General features: G+C 40.5%; 1 protein-coding gene across 2 annotated transcripts in view; it reads right to left on the reverse strand.

Annotated features, from left to right (window-relative positions):
* Window positions 1-2,529: 2,529 nt before the first annotated feature.
* LOC147168336 (complexin-2-like) overlaps window positions 2,530-15,597 on the reverse strand; it is a 63,358-nt gene continuing 50,290 nt past the window's right edge. For both annotated transcript variants that reach the window (XM_086084738.1, XM_086084739.1), the window contains exons 3-4: window positions 10,949-11,124; window positions 2,530-5,230 (exon numbers count right to left, since the gene is read on the reverse strand). In XM_086084738.1, coding sequence (XP_085940864.1) covers window positions 5,036-5,230; window positions 10,949-11,124 — 371 coding nt within the window. In that variant the 3' untranslated portion in view covers window positions 2,530-5,035. The remainder of the gene's footprint in view (window positions 5,231-10,948; window positions 11,125-15,597) is intronic.

A 15,597-nucleotide genomic window follows, 5' to 3' on the forward strand; every position in this document is an offset into this window, starting at 1 on the left:
GAAATATGCTGTGAGGTGATTGGACCACTGCAGCCATGTGACCTGCATTACATATGCATGCTTATTATCCTCATTATTATATATTATATATAGCATTTAACGATGAATAATGGCTTTCAGACAATTAAACGTGGCTTTTATCTGATGGTTTGAGTTTACAGCCTTTTTACTAGCTAGTGGAAATATGATGTGAATAAAGGCGGGATTTAAGAAAATATGAATGAAGTAAAATGCATTGATATAGTGCAATAATGAAATACAATTTGATTTTGTACCCGAGATAAATAATGGTAAAGAAAAAAATATTTTTGGCCTGCTACATTGCAAATAACATATTATTACATTTCTCCGTCATTTATTTTATTGTATTTATTTATTTGTTTTACAGGTGTCCCAGAACTTTTGTCCACAGAGCAATTTTGTTTCGTCCCTTCGTGAAAGCTCAAAACGGCGTCCTTTGATAAGCTTTGCGCACTCATTCAAGAGGATGCTGCTGGTGTGTGAGAAAGAGAGGTGCACGCCTGGCAACCTCCCCCAAGGAAACTTTTGAGTATTTATAGCTGAGCAAAACATCCCGTTGACTCGTGTGTGATCCCGACGCAAGAACATCAAGAATTCATACTTCCCATGCCCCATCGCACTATTCATATACATAAATCATGTAGAAGAATACATTATGCAGCGTGAGAGTCTGTGCACTGATCATGATGACGACATCACTCGGCGAGCTCAAAGTGGCAGAAGACGCAATTTTGCCTTTTACGCAGAACCCTTTAGCAACATTAGCACAATAGCAGGACAACCTTTAGCCCAGCAAAGCATGGTTACGTACTCAGCTCCACTAATGTGTACAAAAATGTTGTTCCCAATCACAATTAAAAAACATTACCCGTTGTCATGTTGACATCATTGTCATGTTCTGATTCAATGAATAAATACGATGACACTTTGAGATATGAGTCCTTCTCTTTTTCAGTTTACAGCCTATTTTATCCCTCCAGATAACTCCAAAATGACAGCCAAACAAATACCGATCACGTGATAAAAAACACAATTATTATTTTTTTAAGTTAAGTGGAATATATCTTTTTTAAAAGACGTGATGCTGAAATTGCGGCAAAAAGTGCATCAATAAAGTATTCAAGGCTGTCAATATTTATGTACTTGAGATTTTACTTTTTAATTTTAATAAATTTGGAAAAATAACGAAAAAATATTAATAATAAATGTAGTCACTTTGTCAAAATTGGCTGCTGTGTGTAGAATTCTGAGGGAACAATTAATTAATTGCAATAAGGAATAAGGCTTAAAGTATGCGTCACTACCTTTCACACACAACTGCGACAAGGTTGTGAAAAGGTAAAAAAAAAAATCTTTATACGAAAACCCACCAAAATTGCTGTAGAGCTGTAGCAGAAGACCAAGTATTTAAAAATTTGGTTAAAAAAAAAGCTTGCAGAGTTTGTTAGTTGGAAGCCACTTAGTGACGTGTTTTACTGCGTCAAAGGCAAATGAATGTCGAGTGGAGCTCGAGTATTGTGGAGAGTGCGTGAAAGGTACCCGGGGGGTTACCGCGAGGCTCCCTCGGCACGCTGCGCTAACGGCATCGATTTAAACCTCCATTTCCTACTGGCAGACTCGAGTGCGCTCAACAAGCTGGAGTGGAGGACGAGAAGCTTGACAGTGGAATCCGTCAGGACTCGTTGACACTAAAACAACTTGCCAACTGTCGGAACAAATTGCGCCTGTGGCCGAGGAATGCTAAAAACAACGCTAGCGACAACAGCAATGTGCTTTTCTCGATGTTAGCCATTTTTACACACTTATGTGCTTGAATGTAAGGTATTGATGTCGGGATGGTGGATTGAAGTCAAACTGCGAATTTGCCGTTTTTCGAGGTATAATGCATTTCAACCAAGAAATTTGTATTTATGAAGTGCGCCAAGGATAACACGCATAACTTTAGAAATTTTCAATACAGTATTATACAAATGAAAGATGGAATCTAAAATGATAAAAAATATTTTTCATGGCGAGTCTTTGAAAAGATTCAACTTTAAGTTTGTCGAAATACGAGCCCTAGAATTTACCCAGAGTGTCTGCAAAATGGCGGACTTCCTGTTCAGGTTTGGTCACCTACAGGTCCTTTTGGCTTTTAATGCGTCCTGGCATGTCCACATCGTTTAGTGTTCAACAGGGAAACTGGAGTCTGAGAATATTTTTTGTCATCAAAATGATCAAACCTTTTTTGTCAGGCAAACTTCCTTGTAGTTGTTCGTCTAAGGACAAACCCTGGAAATCACCCAACATGGTCAACTTTGTCTTCCATTTAAGGCATGAGTCCTTGAGACATTTTTGTGGCTCCACCCAATTTCATGTCGATCAGGAAAAATGATGTCGCGGGACTGATTTTCATCAAATTTTTTCCTTTCAAGGGGGTGCAACTGAGTGGGTCATGTTAGGGAGCAAACATTTTTACCACATATTTTCCACAAACAGCCATGTGACACCAAGACAATGCAAAAAAAATTGTATGAAATCACTTTATTCTCAGTGTGTGGTGATTCCATGTTTTTCTTGTTTTTTATTTTTTTATTTTTTATTTTATTTTTGCATGACGGTTTCCAGACTAAAATATCTGTCTTCAGGGGGCATGCAAGTGAGGCTAAAAGAGCAGCGCTTTGGGGAAGGCGGGTAGAAACACACAACGGGACACATCAAAAACGCTTTATAGTTGCACCATCGCACACCACAGAGCATGCAGACGTCCAGTAAGAAGAAGAAGGGGCGGGGGGAAAAATTTGCAGTAGAAAATACTTAAAATGTGCACATAAAAGAGATATTGATATAAAAAATAAAAACAATCACCAGCTACCAAGAGGACAGGTACAGGACCAGCTAGAGAGAACACAAAAGATTAGCGCGCTAACTTTAGCATCCACGGGTACAGACGACAGAGGAGTACAAACATCAGACGTTTACATTCAAGTTACATCAAAGAGTAGATTTATTATCAAGTGGCTTCTTTTACTATTAGGCCTACTTATTATAATGATTAATGAGAGGAAAAATAAAAGGCTTTTGTCAAATGGCAGTGGTCTGTTAGCCATGAGAAGTGTGACATTTTTACCAAATGAAGCTATGATGAGATCGCCGCAGCTTAGTAATTGGTATAAATTGGTTGGGGGGCAGTATTTGTAGCTTGTTAGAATTTGTTTGGGGCTGTAAACGCTGATTGTGCGGGATTTCAAGGCCCTTGGAGATGTTAGCGAGCTAGGCTAATGAGGCTAGTAGAAGAAGGCTAGCGAAGGTACAAGCGACAACACCTGAGATATGTGGAAAAAAGTTTTAAAAAAAGAATGTTGTCTACTATCGCTATCTACCACTACAACTACTATGAGTGTCATTCTTTGGTTTGACTCGATAACGTCGTTTGCGGATGCGCGGTTCTAATTAGCTGCTAGCACTCTGAACTGAGGCTAGCAGGGGCAGTTTACCAGCACAATGAACTCACTGGATGCTATGCTACTCCAATGCTCAAATTTAACACGATTCTGTGTTTTTAGCTTGCTGAAGCTAGCGTGAATATACATTCAGGATATACGCGAAACACACGACACACTACAATTTGTCACACACAAGCCAGATTGTTGCTCAGATTCAATGCTGAAATAATGGCACAAAGTCACAGTCAAATTCTGGAAATGCTTGCTTTTTTTGTGGCTAACAACGAGTCTAAGTTAGCGGAATGTCTGAAATAGCTGGAATGTTTCGGAAAGACTTTACGGGAATGAAAACAACAAAAACTTTTTTTTTTTTCTCTTGTTGTTGTTTTTGTGAGACAAAGTTAGCACTAGTGTCTGTCTGTCTGTCTGAAATAGCTGGAATGTTTCGGAAAGTTATGAAGTGATGGAGCTAACAAATCAAAACGTCCTTAAATAGCAACCCACCAACTTGTGCAACACTTTCTGAGATCAGCAATAACTTCATGATGTAAACGCTACGCTGGCTTTGAAATGTAAGTGTGACGTTAGTTTTTTTGTTTTTTGTTTGCTTAACGGAGTAACTAACTTGGCAGTATTGTCTGGAACATTTCAGAAAGACACCGTGGAATTGACAAAAAGTAAAACAAGGCATGTCAACATGATGACCCTCCAACTTTGTGCACCGTTTTTACATTTAGTGTGATGTTAACTTTTCATATGACAAAAATGGAGGAGCCTGCATCTTCGGTCAAACACGCAACATCGAAGATTGTCTGGCTTTGCAAAGTCTGCCACATGGTAAAAATAGACATGGGGATGGTGAATGATATATTCGGCGGTTGCGACCGTCTTCTGTTTTTGAAGCATCTCCTATTTCCGCATATTTATTTTTGCAATCATTGAACAAAAGCAAAACGTGAGCCGCAGGACAACAGCAGTCGTTTACTGCTCGGAGACAAACTTTGCGTCGTTTTGAGGATTTTAGATTTAAGCCCCGCTCACCCTGATGTGGAAGAACATTTGACACAATAATCCAGATTTAACAAACAAACAAACAAACAAAAGCGGTTATTGCCTCAAATATTTCACTCAGCGGCGACAATCAACCACGTCACGTCACAACATCTCACTGCATGCCAAAAATAAACAAATCAATCACTTCTTTGATTACCTCACAGGGATGATCAGTTTTCTCATATGTGTATCAAATATTAAATTAAATTAAAACAGAAAAAATGATTTGGATATTGTCTTCAAAGTTAAAAATATGGCTTGTACTCATCTATCCATCTTGATATATGTCATATACATATTTCATATATATTTATTTATATATATATATATAATTATTTGCCATGTAACGCCAGGCTATTTACAAATCAAAGTGGGCATGATGTCTATTACAATTAATTAATAAGTGGCAGACCGGACGTTAAATTAGCCATTTTGTGACCAACGTCACATCACGTCGCAGCAGTGGAAGAAGAGCAGAGTGTGTGGAAGAGGAGGAGGGAGGAAGGGTGGAGGAGATGGTCAAATGCGAAGCGGCGTTACTTCTTGTTGAACATATCCATGAGTGGCGCCGGGATGAACTTCATCACCGTGTCCACGATGCTCTCCTCTTCCTCCTCCTCGCCACAGCCGGTGGGCACCGCCTTCTTGGGGCGTGTCAAGCTGCCCTCCGAGGCTTGCTCCATGGCGGCCGCCGCCTCCGCCTCCTTCTCCTCCTTCTTCTTGATGCCGTACTGCACAGGAGCAGAAAAAAAAAAATAATCAATCAAATGAAAGCAGCGAGCAGCCGTGAACGGGCCCTCGTAAACACATTTTCATGGCGAATCCTCGAGATGATTAAACTTTAATGCCCACATTAGATGGCGTAGTCAAAAAAGATGGGGACATTTAGAAACAGCCATCTGCCTACGTTATCTGCTTCAGATGGGTTTTTATTTAGGCCAGTACCCTAGTAGGAGGTTAAACTAAATAAAACTCTCAAATTCTAGCTAAATGGATGTGTCAAACCAAAATGTCTGACTTCTTGTTCAATTTCAGGGTTCTTGAGACTTTTTCACGCATCTTGTCATGAAAGACATGTTCACCTAATTTCACATCAATCGGTAAAATTTGTTTCAGGGGCTAATTTTTTATTTATTTTTAAATTCACACCAATGGCCAAATTGACCCTAAAATGGCTACTTCAAACCAAAATGGCTGACTTCCTGTACACTTTTGGGAATGGGTTCTTGAGATTATTTCATATGCTCCTTTATGTTCGACATGTTCACCAAAATCTAACAGATTGCTATCAAAGCTATTTTGGGCAAATTTCCTAGTAAGAGTTTGTCAAGTTCCAGTCCTGAAATTTGCCCAAAAATGGAAGCTTCAATTATGTCCAACTTTCTGGTCATGGTTTGTTGAGACTTTTTTGTCCATGATGGAAATCTTCTCCCAATTTTGCGTTGATCGCATCAAATGGTGTTAGGGGCATTTTATTATTATTAATTTTTTTTTTCACGTGAATGGCCATATTGAGCCAACTGCAAAATGGCTCATTCAAACCATCCCTTGAGACTTTTGTGTGTGTCCTGTTACAATAGACATAGCCACAGAATTTCATGTACAGTAAAATGGTCAAACTGGTGTTGGTCGCTAATTTTTAAAATTCAAGTGAATGGCAACATTTATTGTAAAATGGCGAATTCAAAAACTGACTGACTTATCGCTAAATTTCCAGAACGTGAGTTTATTCTTTAGTTTTTCCCCCCCAGTGTTAAATAACAGACATTTAACTTATTCACTTCTAGCCATTTTCACTGAAGCAACCCCCTTCGCTCATGGCTAATTTACTGGATTTTGACTGATTTTGCAAGGCCCACAGAATATTTATTGTCTTCTATTGCTATAAAAACATGGAACCTACCAAAAGAAAGATTATGGTATTTTTTTCATCAGAAAAAAAGTAAATTTTTATCTGTTTTTGTTTTTTCAGCAATTAGCATGACAATATAGCTAAGTTTCATCATTATTCAAAAATATGTTTCAAACACTGGGGAGAAGAGTTTTTTTTTTTCAACATGGCTCTGGTTGACCTCTTATACTTTGCTGCCACCTGCTGGACTTTTTTTGTAATAACTACAATTGCTTTAAGCGACCATCTTCAGGTCAGAGGCTGCATCTGTATATGCTCTAGCAACAAAAAACAAAACATTTAAAAAACGTATAAATGCGTCTTTGGGACACTTAAACCATTTAAAATGCAAATGAGTTACAATATACATACATTATTTACTAATTTTATTTAGAAATTTCTGAAACATGTCTTTTATATATATATATATATATATATATATATATGATATACTTTACAGTTAATGTGAAAATAGTAGACCAAATGGCTAACTCCACTCTGCTTGCAACCATGCAAGCAGTGCACATCACTTTAAACTATAGAAGCTACTAAAAAATTGTCCTGACAAATAAAAAAAATATTTATATTATGTCTCAAAAAGTTCTTCATGTTATTATCTGGGTTTTTCCTATTGTAACATGGCACCAAAACTTGTATTTTAACATGTTTTTGTGTGTGTTGTTGTTGCAGTTGCTGCCTGACTAATGAATGCAGCAGGCTGTTGAGTAGCACGTTGCAAAAGGCCAGTTGTTCAACGGGCAGCACGACGGTTGATCTTGAAGCAGAGATGCGGAAAATGGGATGAACTCCTCCGTGACCTCGTTGCCGCTTCTCCGTAATGGGATCCCGAGGCCAATAAATATCCTAGAGGAAGACTACCCGCGCGGCGTTCTGCTGCGTGGATGAGCGGCGGCGCATTTTGTGTGTGTTTTTGCAGACGGACCGCGGGGTCGTCCGGGGATCGCTTAGACTAAAATCATCGCCGGGGAAAGCAGCTCGTCAGCTTTTCTTCCGCCATTTGCTCGCGATTCATTGGAGTCCCCCAAGGCAAACCTGCGCAATCTCACAGCAATATACTGCATAAATATGCTTCTTTCACTTTGGTGCATGGAGTTTAAATTACAACACTAATATGTTGATGGACTCACAAAATCCCTAATTATTTGTATTTTATGACATGTCCTCCCTGGTTATGATATTTTATGGTATGTCAACACCGCTAGGACCTTGTTAGCATTTCGTAAGCGATCTTCTCCGACAAGGTTTGACAACCTTTATTGAGCAAAGGCACACATGTTGCTAATTTCACATATTCTCTATTGGAGTCAATTGTCTAAAGGGCATGCAAATGGTGAACCCCACTTCTGACACCAATGCCACAATTGTTGATGCGCTATTGTTCCAGAGACAAATTTTTGGGCCCTATTTTCAAAGACAGCATTTTCAAGTCAAGTTTTGTGTGTGAATTTGGTAGACCTCAATAAGGATTCCGGTGTACTCTATTGCACACCACCAGCGCATCTGGCAATTTGGTGACCAAAAGTAGACTATGTTTTAGATCAGATAACAGCAGGTCTAAGTTGTGGCGCAGGTAGTATAACGTGATTTTGGATTTGATCGAGGTGTAGGTAGCCAGATTCTGAGATTGTGGACATGTGTGGTTCATAAATAACAACATAGTGGGACAAGACCTCCGAATTATTGTAGAAATTAATCAATCGAACCAATGGTTCTCGTTATCATCTTAACCAACATTTTAGTAGCAGCCCCTTGACCGCACGGCCCAACAACGGGTGGTGGTAATGGTCAGATTTACTATTGGGGCTGGAAGGCATATACGGTAGATTGCGTGGCTCTCTGCACTGAATTTAAGCCGCTTTGATTGGCCGGGAATCGGCTGCATTCCCTTCACAATGGCGCAAACGCCCACTTCTACCTGTGCTAATCTAGGAAAATACTTGAAGAAACAACTGGGATGCACTGGGCATGAAAATTTCCCATTATGACTGTGTTTTGGTATTTTTCTTTTGGCCGTTCATACGGTGAATCCCACTTTTGTCGCACTACGACAAGAATGACACAGTAGCTTGCCTTTTTTAAGCACATAGCAAATGACCTATTCATGTTTTTGTTCAAAGCACACAAACAGTGAATTCCTTTTCCGACATCGATGTCTGGCTTGGCACTGAATTGTTCCAGAGACAAGTCTTTGTGTTCGTGTAACAATTTCCCCATTAGAGTCAAGTGTCTTTCTTAAGAGTGCCCTAATTGTGAATCTGATACCAATGTCAGACTTGACATCCCATTACTCCGAAGACCAATCTTAGGGTTCCCTGTGGCAAATTCTCTAATAGAACAGAGAAGTCCCTATTAGAGCGAAGTGGCTTACACAGTTTCATTCATCTTATTATTATTATTATTATAATTTTAAGGATACTTCATACACATTTGTTAAAACCATGAGAAGCAACAGTATGGAAATCTAAAATCTAGGCTTTTTTGGCAGTGCACATTAAAAAAAAAAGCAGGGGTGACTTTGAGGATTCCCTTGACGGATATGCGCTTGTCTGCCTTCTGCCGCAATGTTTGCGCTCTTTGCCGGCCGCCATCTGTCTCGCTCGGCAGCCTTTCAGAGTTATTCAAAGAGCAACAAAAGGCCTGAAGAGACGATGGCTACGCTCAGTCGAGCGTCGCCTTCTCTCGCCTCTTACAAAACCCAACAAGGGGAACGACTGCGACCTCGGAGAGTGACAAAAAAGTCGACTCCAAAGTTGAAGTATTGGCTATGTTGAGATTACTGTGACACCGTGTGTATTACTCTTATTTTGTACTATTCTTTCAAGCTGCTTTCACAACACGTTCATGGCAAATTGGCACTAACGGATTATTTTTTTTTTTTGCTGAAGTGGTCAAAGTGAGCATTCACACACCCATCATGTTTTGTTTTGTTGTTGTTGTTTTTTTTGTTTTTTTTTACTTTTTAAAGGGGAGTTAAGAATGTTCCCCTTAAAAGTACATTACAAATTATGAAATTTTCACCAAAAAAATACACTATAGAAACTAGGGGTGTCAGGCGATTAAAAATATATTTTTCTGAGTTTTTATTAACATAAAAGTGGAAAAAAAAAAATTATTAGGAATATGGCTGCATCTTTTAGTCATTGATACAGTAATTTCCTAATAATTCATAAAATTGAGTTCAAATTAAAAAGATGTACTGTACTGTAAAAAACGAGTGTGATATTGATTTGTGTTGAGGTCCTTTTTCTGCCACTAGATGGCATAATTGCATTTGTAAGACGCTGGTGACAGCTCAGTGCATTTTTCTTTTCATAGTAAGAGCTATCTAATCTTTAACATGAAGTAACTTGTGAAATTCTGCACATTTTTAAAATTAACCCCAGTCTCCACAAATATATGCATTATTATTGCTGCTCAATTTTGACATGGACGTGTCTACTACAATGCGAGTGGAATTCCCCCAGTACAGACTTTCCAATTAAGGGGTGGTCATCAATCGCGTGTTAAAAAAATTTGTGGCGTTAATAGGGATGGGATTCGATAACCGGTTCTTGTTGAGAACCGGCTCCAAGTGTCTCAATTCCTTGGCATCGTTTGCCGTTTTTGCGAGTCCCTTATCGGTTCCGTGTGGGACGATGAGGTCACTACGCGCGAGTCGCGCGACATTTCCGTGCGCGCCGAGCAACAAACATGGCGCTACGCTCGAAAGTTTGTTGACATTCAAGAAAAGCTAAAAGCAGGCCAACTTGCAATGTTTGCAAATTGGATAATTCATATAAGGGAGGAAACACTACCGCATTTGCACACGCAGCATGCGATGACTGTCTGTCGTGTTTGGGAACGCTACGGAGTCCCGATGGGATCAACACAGCAGCAACGCCCGCCAGCAATGCAAGCGTTCTCTCCTATCAACACTCCAGGTACTGGTAGCAATTATATTAGCGGCAGTTTGCCTTTATGTGAAACGTGCCGTTAGTAACTGTTAATGTTAAATCCCGTATCTGACTAAACAGCGCCGGCTCGCGAAAGTAAACGCGAGTGTTGTTTTTTTCCATCACGGTTCATTTAAGGTTGCAAAACGTGCAAAGACGTACAGAACGAACCATGACTTAAAAGCAACACTCGTAATGTAAATGTATTTATTTTCAAATCTTTTCTTCTTTTTCTGGGGACCCCATGGCACCCCATTGAAGAGTCCTCAAATGTGGACCTTAAAACTTCATTGTTGGGTTTGTCAGGCCATGTTATTTTTAAACATGTCTATTGGTTACAGATACAACTAAGACGCTGGATGGATGCTAATCTATGTTAATTCATCTTTTTTTTTTTTTTAAGAATCGATAAGCGAAAACGGAATCGTAAAAATCTTATCAATTCCCATCCCTAGGCGTTAAAATAACTTTAAATTAACTCAAAATTAACACACACATTTTGACACCCCTAATCGGAAACCTTAGAAGAACTTTATATTGCACATTTGACTTGATTCTTCTTTATGTTTTACATGCATGAGTGGTGCTGGTGTTGCATTTCCTACCTTATCTCTGATGCCCTGTCGGATGTTTTCCCTCTCTGCCTCCATTTTGGCGTACTTAGCCTTCCGCTCCTCCTCTTGTTGCCTCAACGCCTCTTGCCTTTCCTCCTCTTTCTTCTGAGCGTCGGGGTCTTTCTCCTCCTCGCCACCCAACATCTTGCCCATGTCTTTGGTGGCCCCTAGAATGTGCGCCAGAGAGGCAAAAAGTGTTATTTTTAATCCTTAAGCTCAATTGTGTATAATTTTACCCAGAGGCTTTGTTCGATTTAACTACCATTGAACATGGCAATTTTTGCATTCAGCATAAGGAAAATAAGTACATATGTTTTTCAGGCATTCCAATTGGACAAAAGTGGCCACAATAGAGCCAAAAGGCACAGTTTGATGTAAACAGTAATTATTGATAGAGTATATTTGAAGAGCTGAAGTTGAAAATGACAAATCAGACATGAATTCCCACCCGTTGGGAGGTTTCATACATTTGCATCAACACAGTTAAAACAGTTCGTAAAAAAGGAAGAAGGTGGACACAAACTGCCAGCACAGAGCCCAGATAGTTAAGCATCGTCCAAGTCAAACGCAGAACGCCGTCACTTGAAACCAAAGCTTAAGTGCCCGACAGCAGAGGTGAGCGGCTCAGATGAAAGTGGCGGTGCTAAATTATTACTCGTTCTCTTGATCGCCTTTGTGTCTCCCAGAGGGGATTAGCATCTCTTCATGCAAAGCGTCCACTCGGACCTCAGGTTAGGACCCGAGGACAATGAGGCTGAAAGCGACTCTGATAATTGGGACGATGAGTCCAATGGTGAGGATCCTCTCATACTCTCATCTCCATTCTCGGCTCTTTAGATGTGCTAAACATGAAATAATATTGTCGACCAGTGACATCACGCGACCTGATGATAGAGTCGACATGAATACTTGAAGCTGTTTACTGATGCTCTCAGTTAAAGTTTACAGTAAAACTAACACAAATAAAGAGAACTACATGCTGTATATTTAAGCAAACACACACTTAGCTATGTCTGCTAGCAAAATGCTAACACATAAAGCCCTCATCACTATTGGTACTCGGCATCCACAACCTCTGAAATACTACTTGTACAGAATAATCAGGTTCGAACCCAGAACCTTTGATTGCGAGGCAGGCATGCTATCCAGATGTCAACTTGAATAATAGACAATAACTCCTAAAGGTTCAAAACAGCATCTGTCAGAAGCACATTTCCTGGAAAAGGAAGCTGAACATTGAAATCTCATCACTAGGTGAACCTTTTTCCCCCCAGACTAATCCAGATGGTCAGCATGTGTGTTCTCGCATGTGTACACTGTCACTGCAGCTCCCCTTTCCAGTCCAGCGCTTCCACAATAGTGACTCGTCAACCTCCCACCTGCACTCTCTGCTCACTTTCAACGCACCGGAAACAAATTGATTTTAACCAGAAGCGAACCTCGCCATCTCACGGGAGAAAATCTCCTGACGATGAAGAAGAAAGAAAAAAGCCAGGCAAGCCCCTCATTCCGCCTCTGGAGGAAATAGCGGATGTGACCATCTGCTTGAGACGGTAAAATTGATGAGACGGCGGCGACCTGGAGGGTCCCGGCTGCCGTTTGCAAGGTGAGGTGTTGACAGGCCGGGACAAGCATCGGTCCGTCGTTATACAGGCGGGGTGACGACTAATTAATGAACTCCGACGATGTTCATGTCGGCAGGAGCTTTGATCACGCCAAGGAATTTGTCAAGTAATGGTCGCAAACAACACTGCGTAGGGACAAGACGCAGGCGAGTCTATCCGTCTATAACCTCGACTGGTAGCCTTGATATATATGGACACACTGTTCACACATTCACAACAATAATATATCGGGTCTTACATGTTGCAAGAAAGAGGAGAACGTGGAAATTCTACTCAGGACTTTGATCTGAGGGAGGCACAAGTTTTTAGATACTCATACCAACCCCCAGCATTGCTCCGGGGAATTTGGTTTTGTACATTTACTGACCCCTCGAAGGCATTTTTTTTTTATTGGATGTTTTTGTACGGTATTTTCAATTTCATAATGCTCTGCTGCTTCACCCCAGGCTAAAATTATTATTTTTAAAAATCATTATTTTGCTGAACAGGACTGAAAACTTTTTGCTTAACTTTCGTTCCCGAGGCTTGAGGAGATTTTGCAAGAATAACATTAGTCCTTCTTAAGACGTTGGATTTGCAGATTTTATGAGTCTGAAAGTAGAATAACTTTCGCTTCACATTTCAGCGAGCAACTCCAATCTCACCATGGTGACATTTTCTCGTCAACTAATTAGCGCCGCCAATCACTGTGAAATGTCATTTAATGCCAGCGTGGGCTCAGAAATGTCTAATGGAATAGTAAGGAGGCATTTCTGCCCGTATGCTAATCTGCAATAATTCAAATGTATCTAAAAATGTCTCAAGGCAAATAAATGCACCTCCCTACACCCTGTACTGGTTGCCAGCCAATCCAGGTACAAACAACATAGCTGCCGAGCTCATTTCTCTACTTTCACTAACCAAAACAGCAGTACCACTACTACGGGACATTTACATGCAGAGAATGTGGCGTTAAATGTATAGAAATAATTTATTTACATGCCCCACATAGCCCACTCAAGGCAAACAAAACACCTCTTCTTTTCACATCTGAAAAAAAGAAAAAGGTCGTAAGCAGTTATCTGAATGCACATACGCCATCATTCACACAACAGTTAATCCGTTTGAACTGTGTTGCTAACCAAAACAGAAGCCCCATGGCATACCATGGCACTTTATACATAGGAAGTGATATTTCTACACGTTGATTTACACGCAGAGAATCTGCTCGTTATTGTATATAAATTCACTCAAGACACATTAGCGCCTACGTCAAGTAATACAATATCAATCATGAACTAAATACAAAAGTTCCCTACATCTTATTTAAGGGGTGGTGAGGATTGGGATAAAGTATGAACACCTGCCTCAAAATATTTTCAGTCAAGAAAGCAATGTAATTATAGCAAGTGTAATTATCATAGCTCCTAGATGCCAGTTTAGCCCATTTCAATGCTGTGGCTAACCTAAACAGCAGCACTTACCGAGACACTTAATCACTTCATACATATTTCATCATTAAGAAAAAAATTATCAGAAGAATAATGCTCTCGGTGCAGCATATAAACAACCCATCTCCAAACTCCGTTCGCTAACCAAAATAGCAGCACCTCGAACACACACATCCTCGAACTGGATTCTATTCACAAAAGCATTTCAAGAGAGGCAACTTGTCTTCTTTCATGTTTCAAGTGCCGCCAAGAGTGTCTCTTCCGAATCTCCGCTCTGCTAATCTTGATGCTGGTGGCTAATAAGCTTGTGGCGACAAAGTCGCTGTGCGGCAGTGCAGAGAAAGACGTCCTTCCCCTAAAGACTCCCCGTGGACCTCCTCGACGCGGCCGATGGGAGAATCTGGGAAGCGAAACGAGGGTGCGGGGAGGTGGTTGAACCCCTGCGGATGTCTTGGTTAAGTTGGAACACTCAGAATAAATCCATTAATGTCTTGTAATTGTGGTTCTATGAGCACCATTAGTCTTGCCTTTTCTGTATAAACAGCACTGGCACCGAACAGGTAAATAACATTGAACTGCAAATACTGTACGTCTTGAGATTTTTGTAGTCAACTATGATGGGATGAAAGTCCAGCCGAAGTCAATGAATTGATGACGTTACTGATATTTTTTTTAGCACAATACTGCAGTCCTGTACCTTTTTTATGCCACGGACCGGTTTCACATAAAGACGTTTGGACGGACGGGCTAGTACGGATAGTACAATAATTACAAATATATAAAGCTCTCCATTGCTGTGAAAAGTGCGAGCCCTGCGCATGTTTGTCTCCAATTGGCTCGCCTCATCTTGTGTTTCATAGTGAGGACATAACATTTAGGCGACAAAGATGGAGCTTCACTTAGTGCTGCTGCCAACGTTTCTCACCAACAGTGCCGTGATCTCCCTGGTATGAAAATGTCATGACTAGTGGTGATTAGAATAACCAAAGCTAGCGAGGCTAACCGATACTTTCATCCACGACCAGCTTTTTCCCGTGCTCTTTTACACGCACAAATAAATGAAGACTGTGCCGCCGTGTTGAGAGTCGAGAAAATCTAGCTTAAAAGAGGCTAAGGTGCGACCTAGCCATGAACAAGGAAATTACATGCTAGGTTGAGATGCGGTTGTGAAGTTTAACACCTGACATTCGCTTCTCTTGCCCTGTTGAAAAGCAAGAGTCAAATCATCTCTGACTGCGGCGTGAAAGCAACCCACAGTTACGACAATATCCCATTTGCGCATGGTTCTCTGATAAGGCGATTTTACGGCGCCTCTGTGTTAAACAGGATAATGTTGAAGGTTGATCAAGGTTTTAAAAGACAAGCTCACGATAGTTGGGCTTATTGAATGATAAGCGGCGTTAAGGAAAATTCCCGAAGGATTCGGGGATAGTTTGATGTATTTCCTCCCGTGTGGCAACAGTTGCAGATCAAGGTCGTTGCAACCTCGCATACCGATACGGAGGTTGCCATGACAACTACTGTAGGTAGCCTTGAAACAACATACAAAGCCAGTTTTTGAATGTCAACCACAATCAAAAGCAAA

Source organism: Leptonotus elevatus, chromosome 9 (genome assembly GCF_054856555.1).
Source record: "Leptonotus elevatus isolate MCC_2025b chromosome 9, RoL_Lele_1.0, whole genome shotgun sequence".
In the NCBI taxonomy this organism is placed as follows: domain Eukaryota; kingdom Metazoa; phylum Chordata; class Actinopteri; order Syngnathiformes; family Syngnathidae; genus Leptonotus; species Leptonotus elevatus.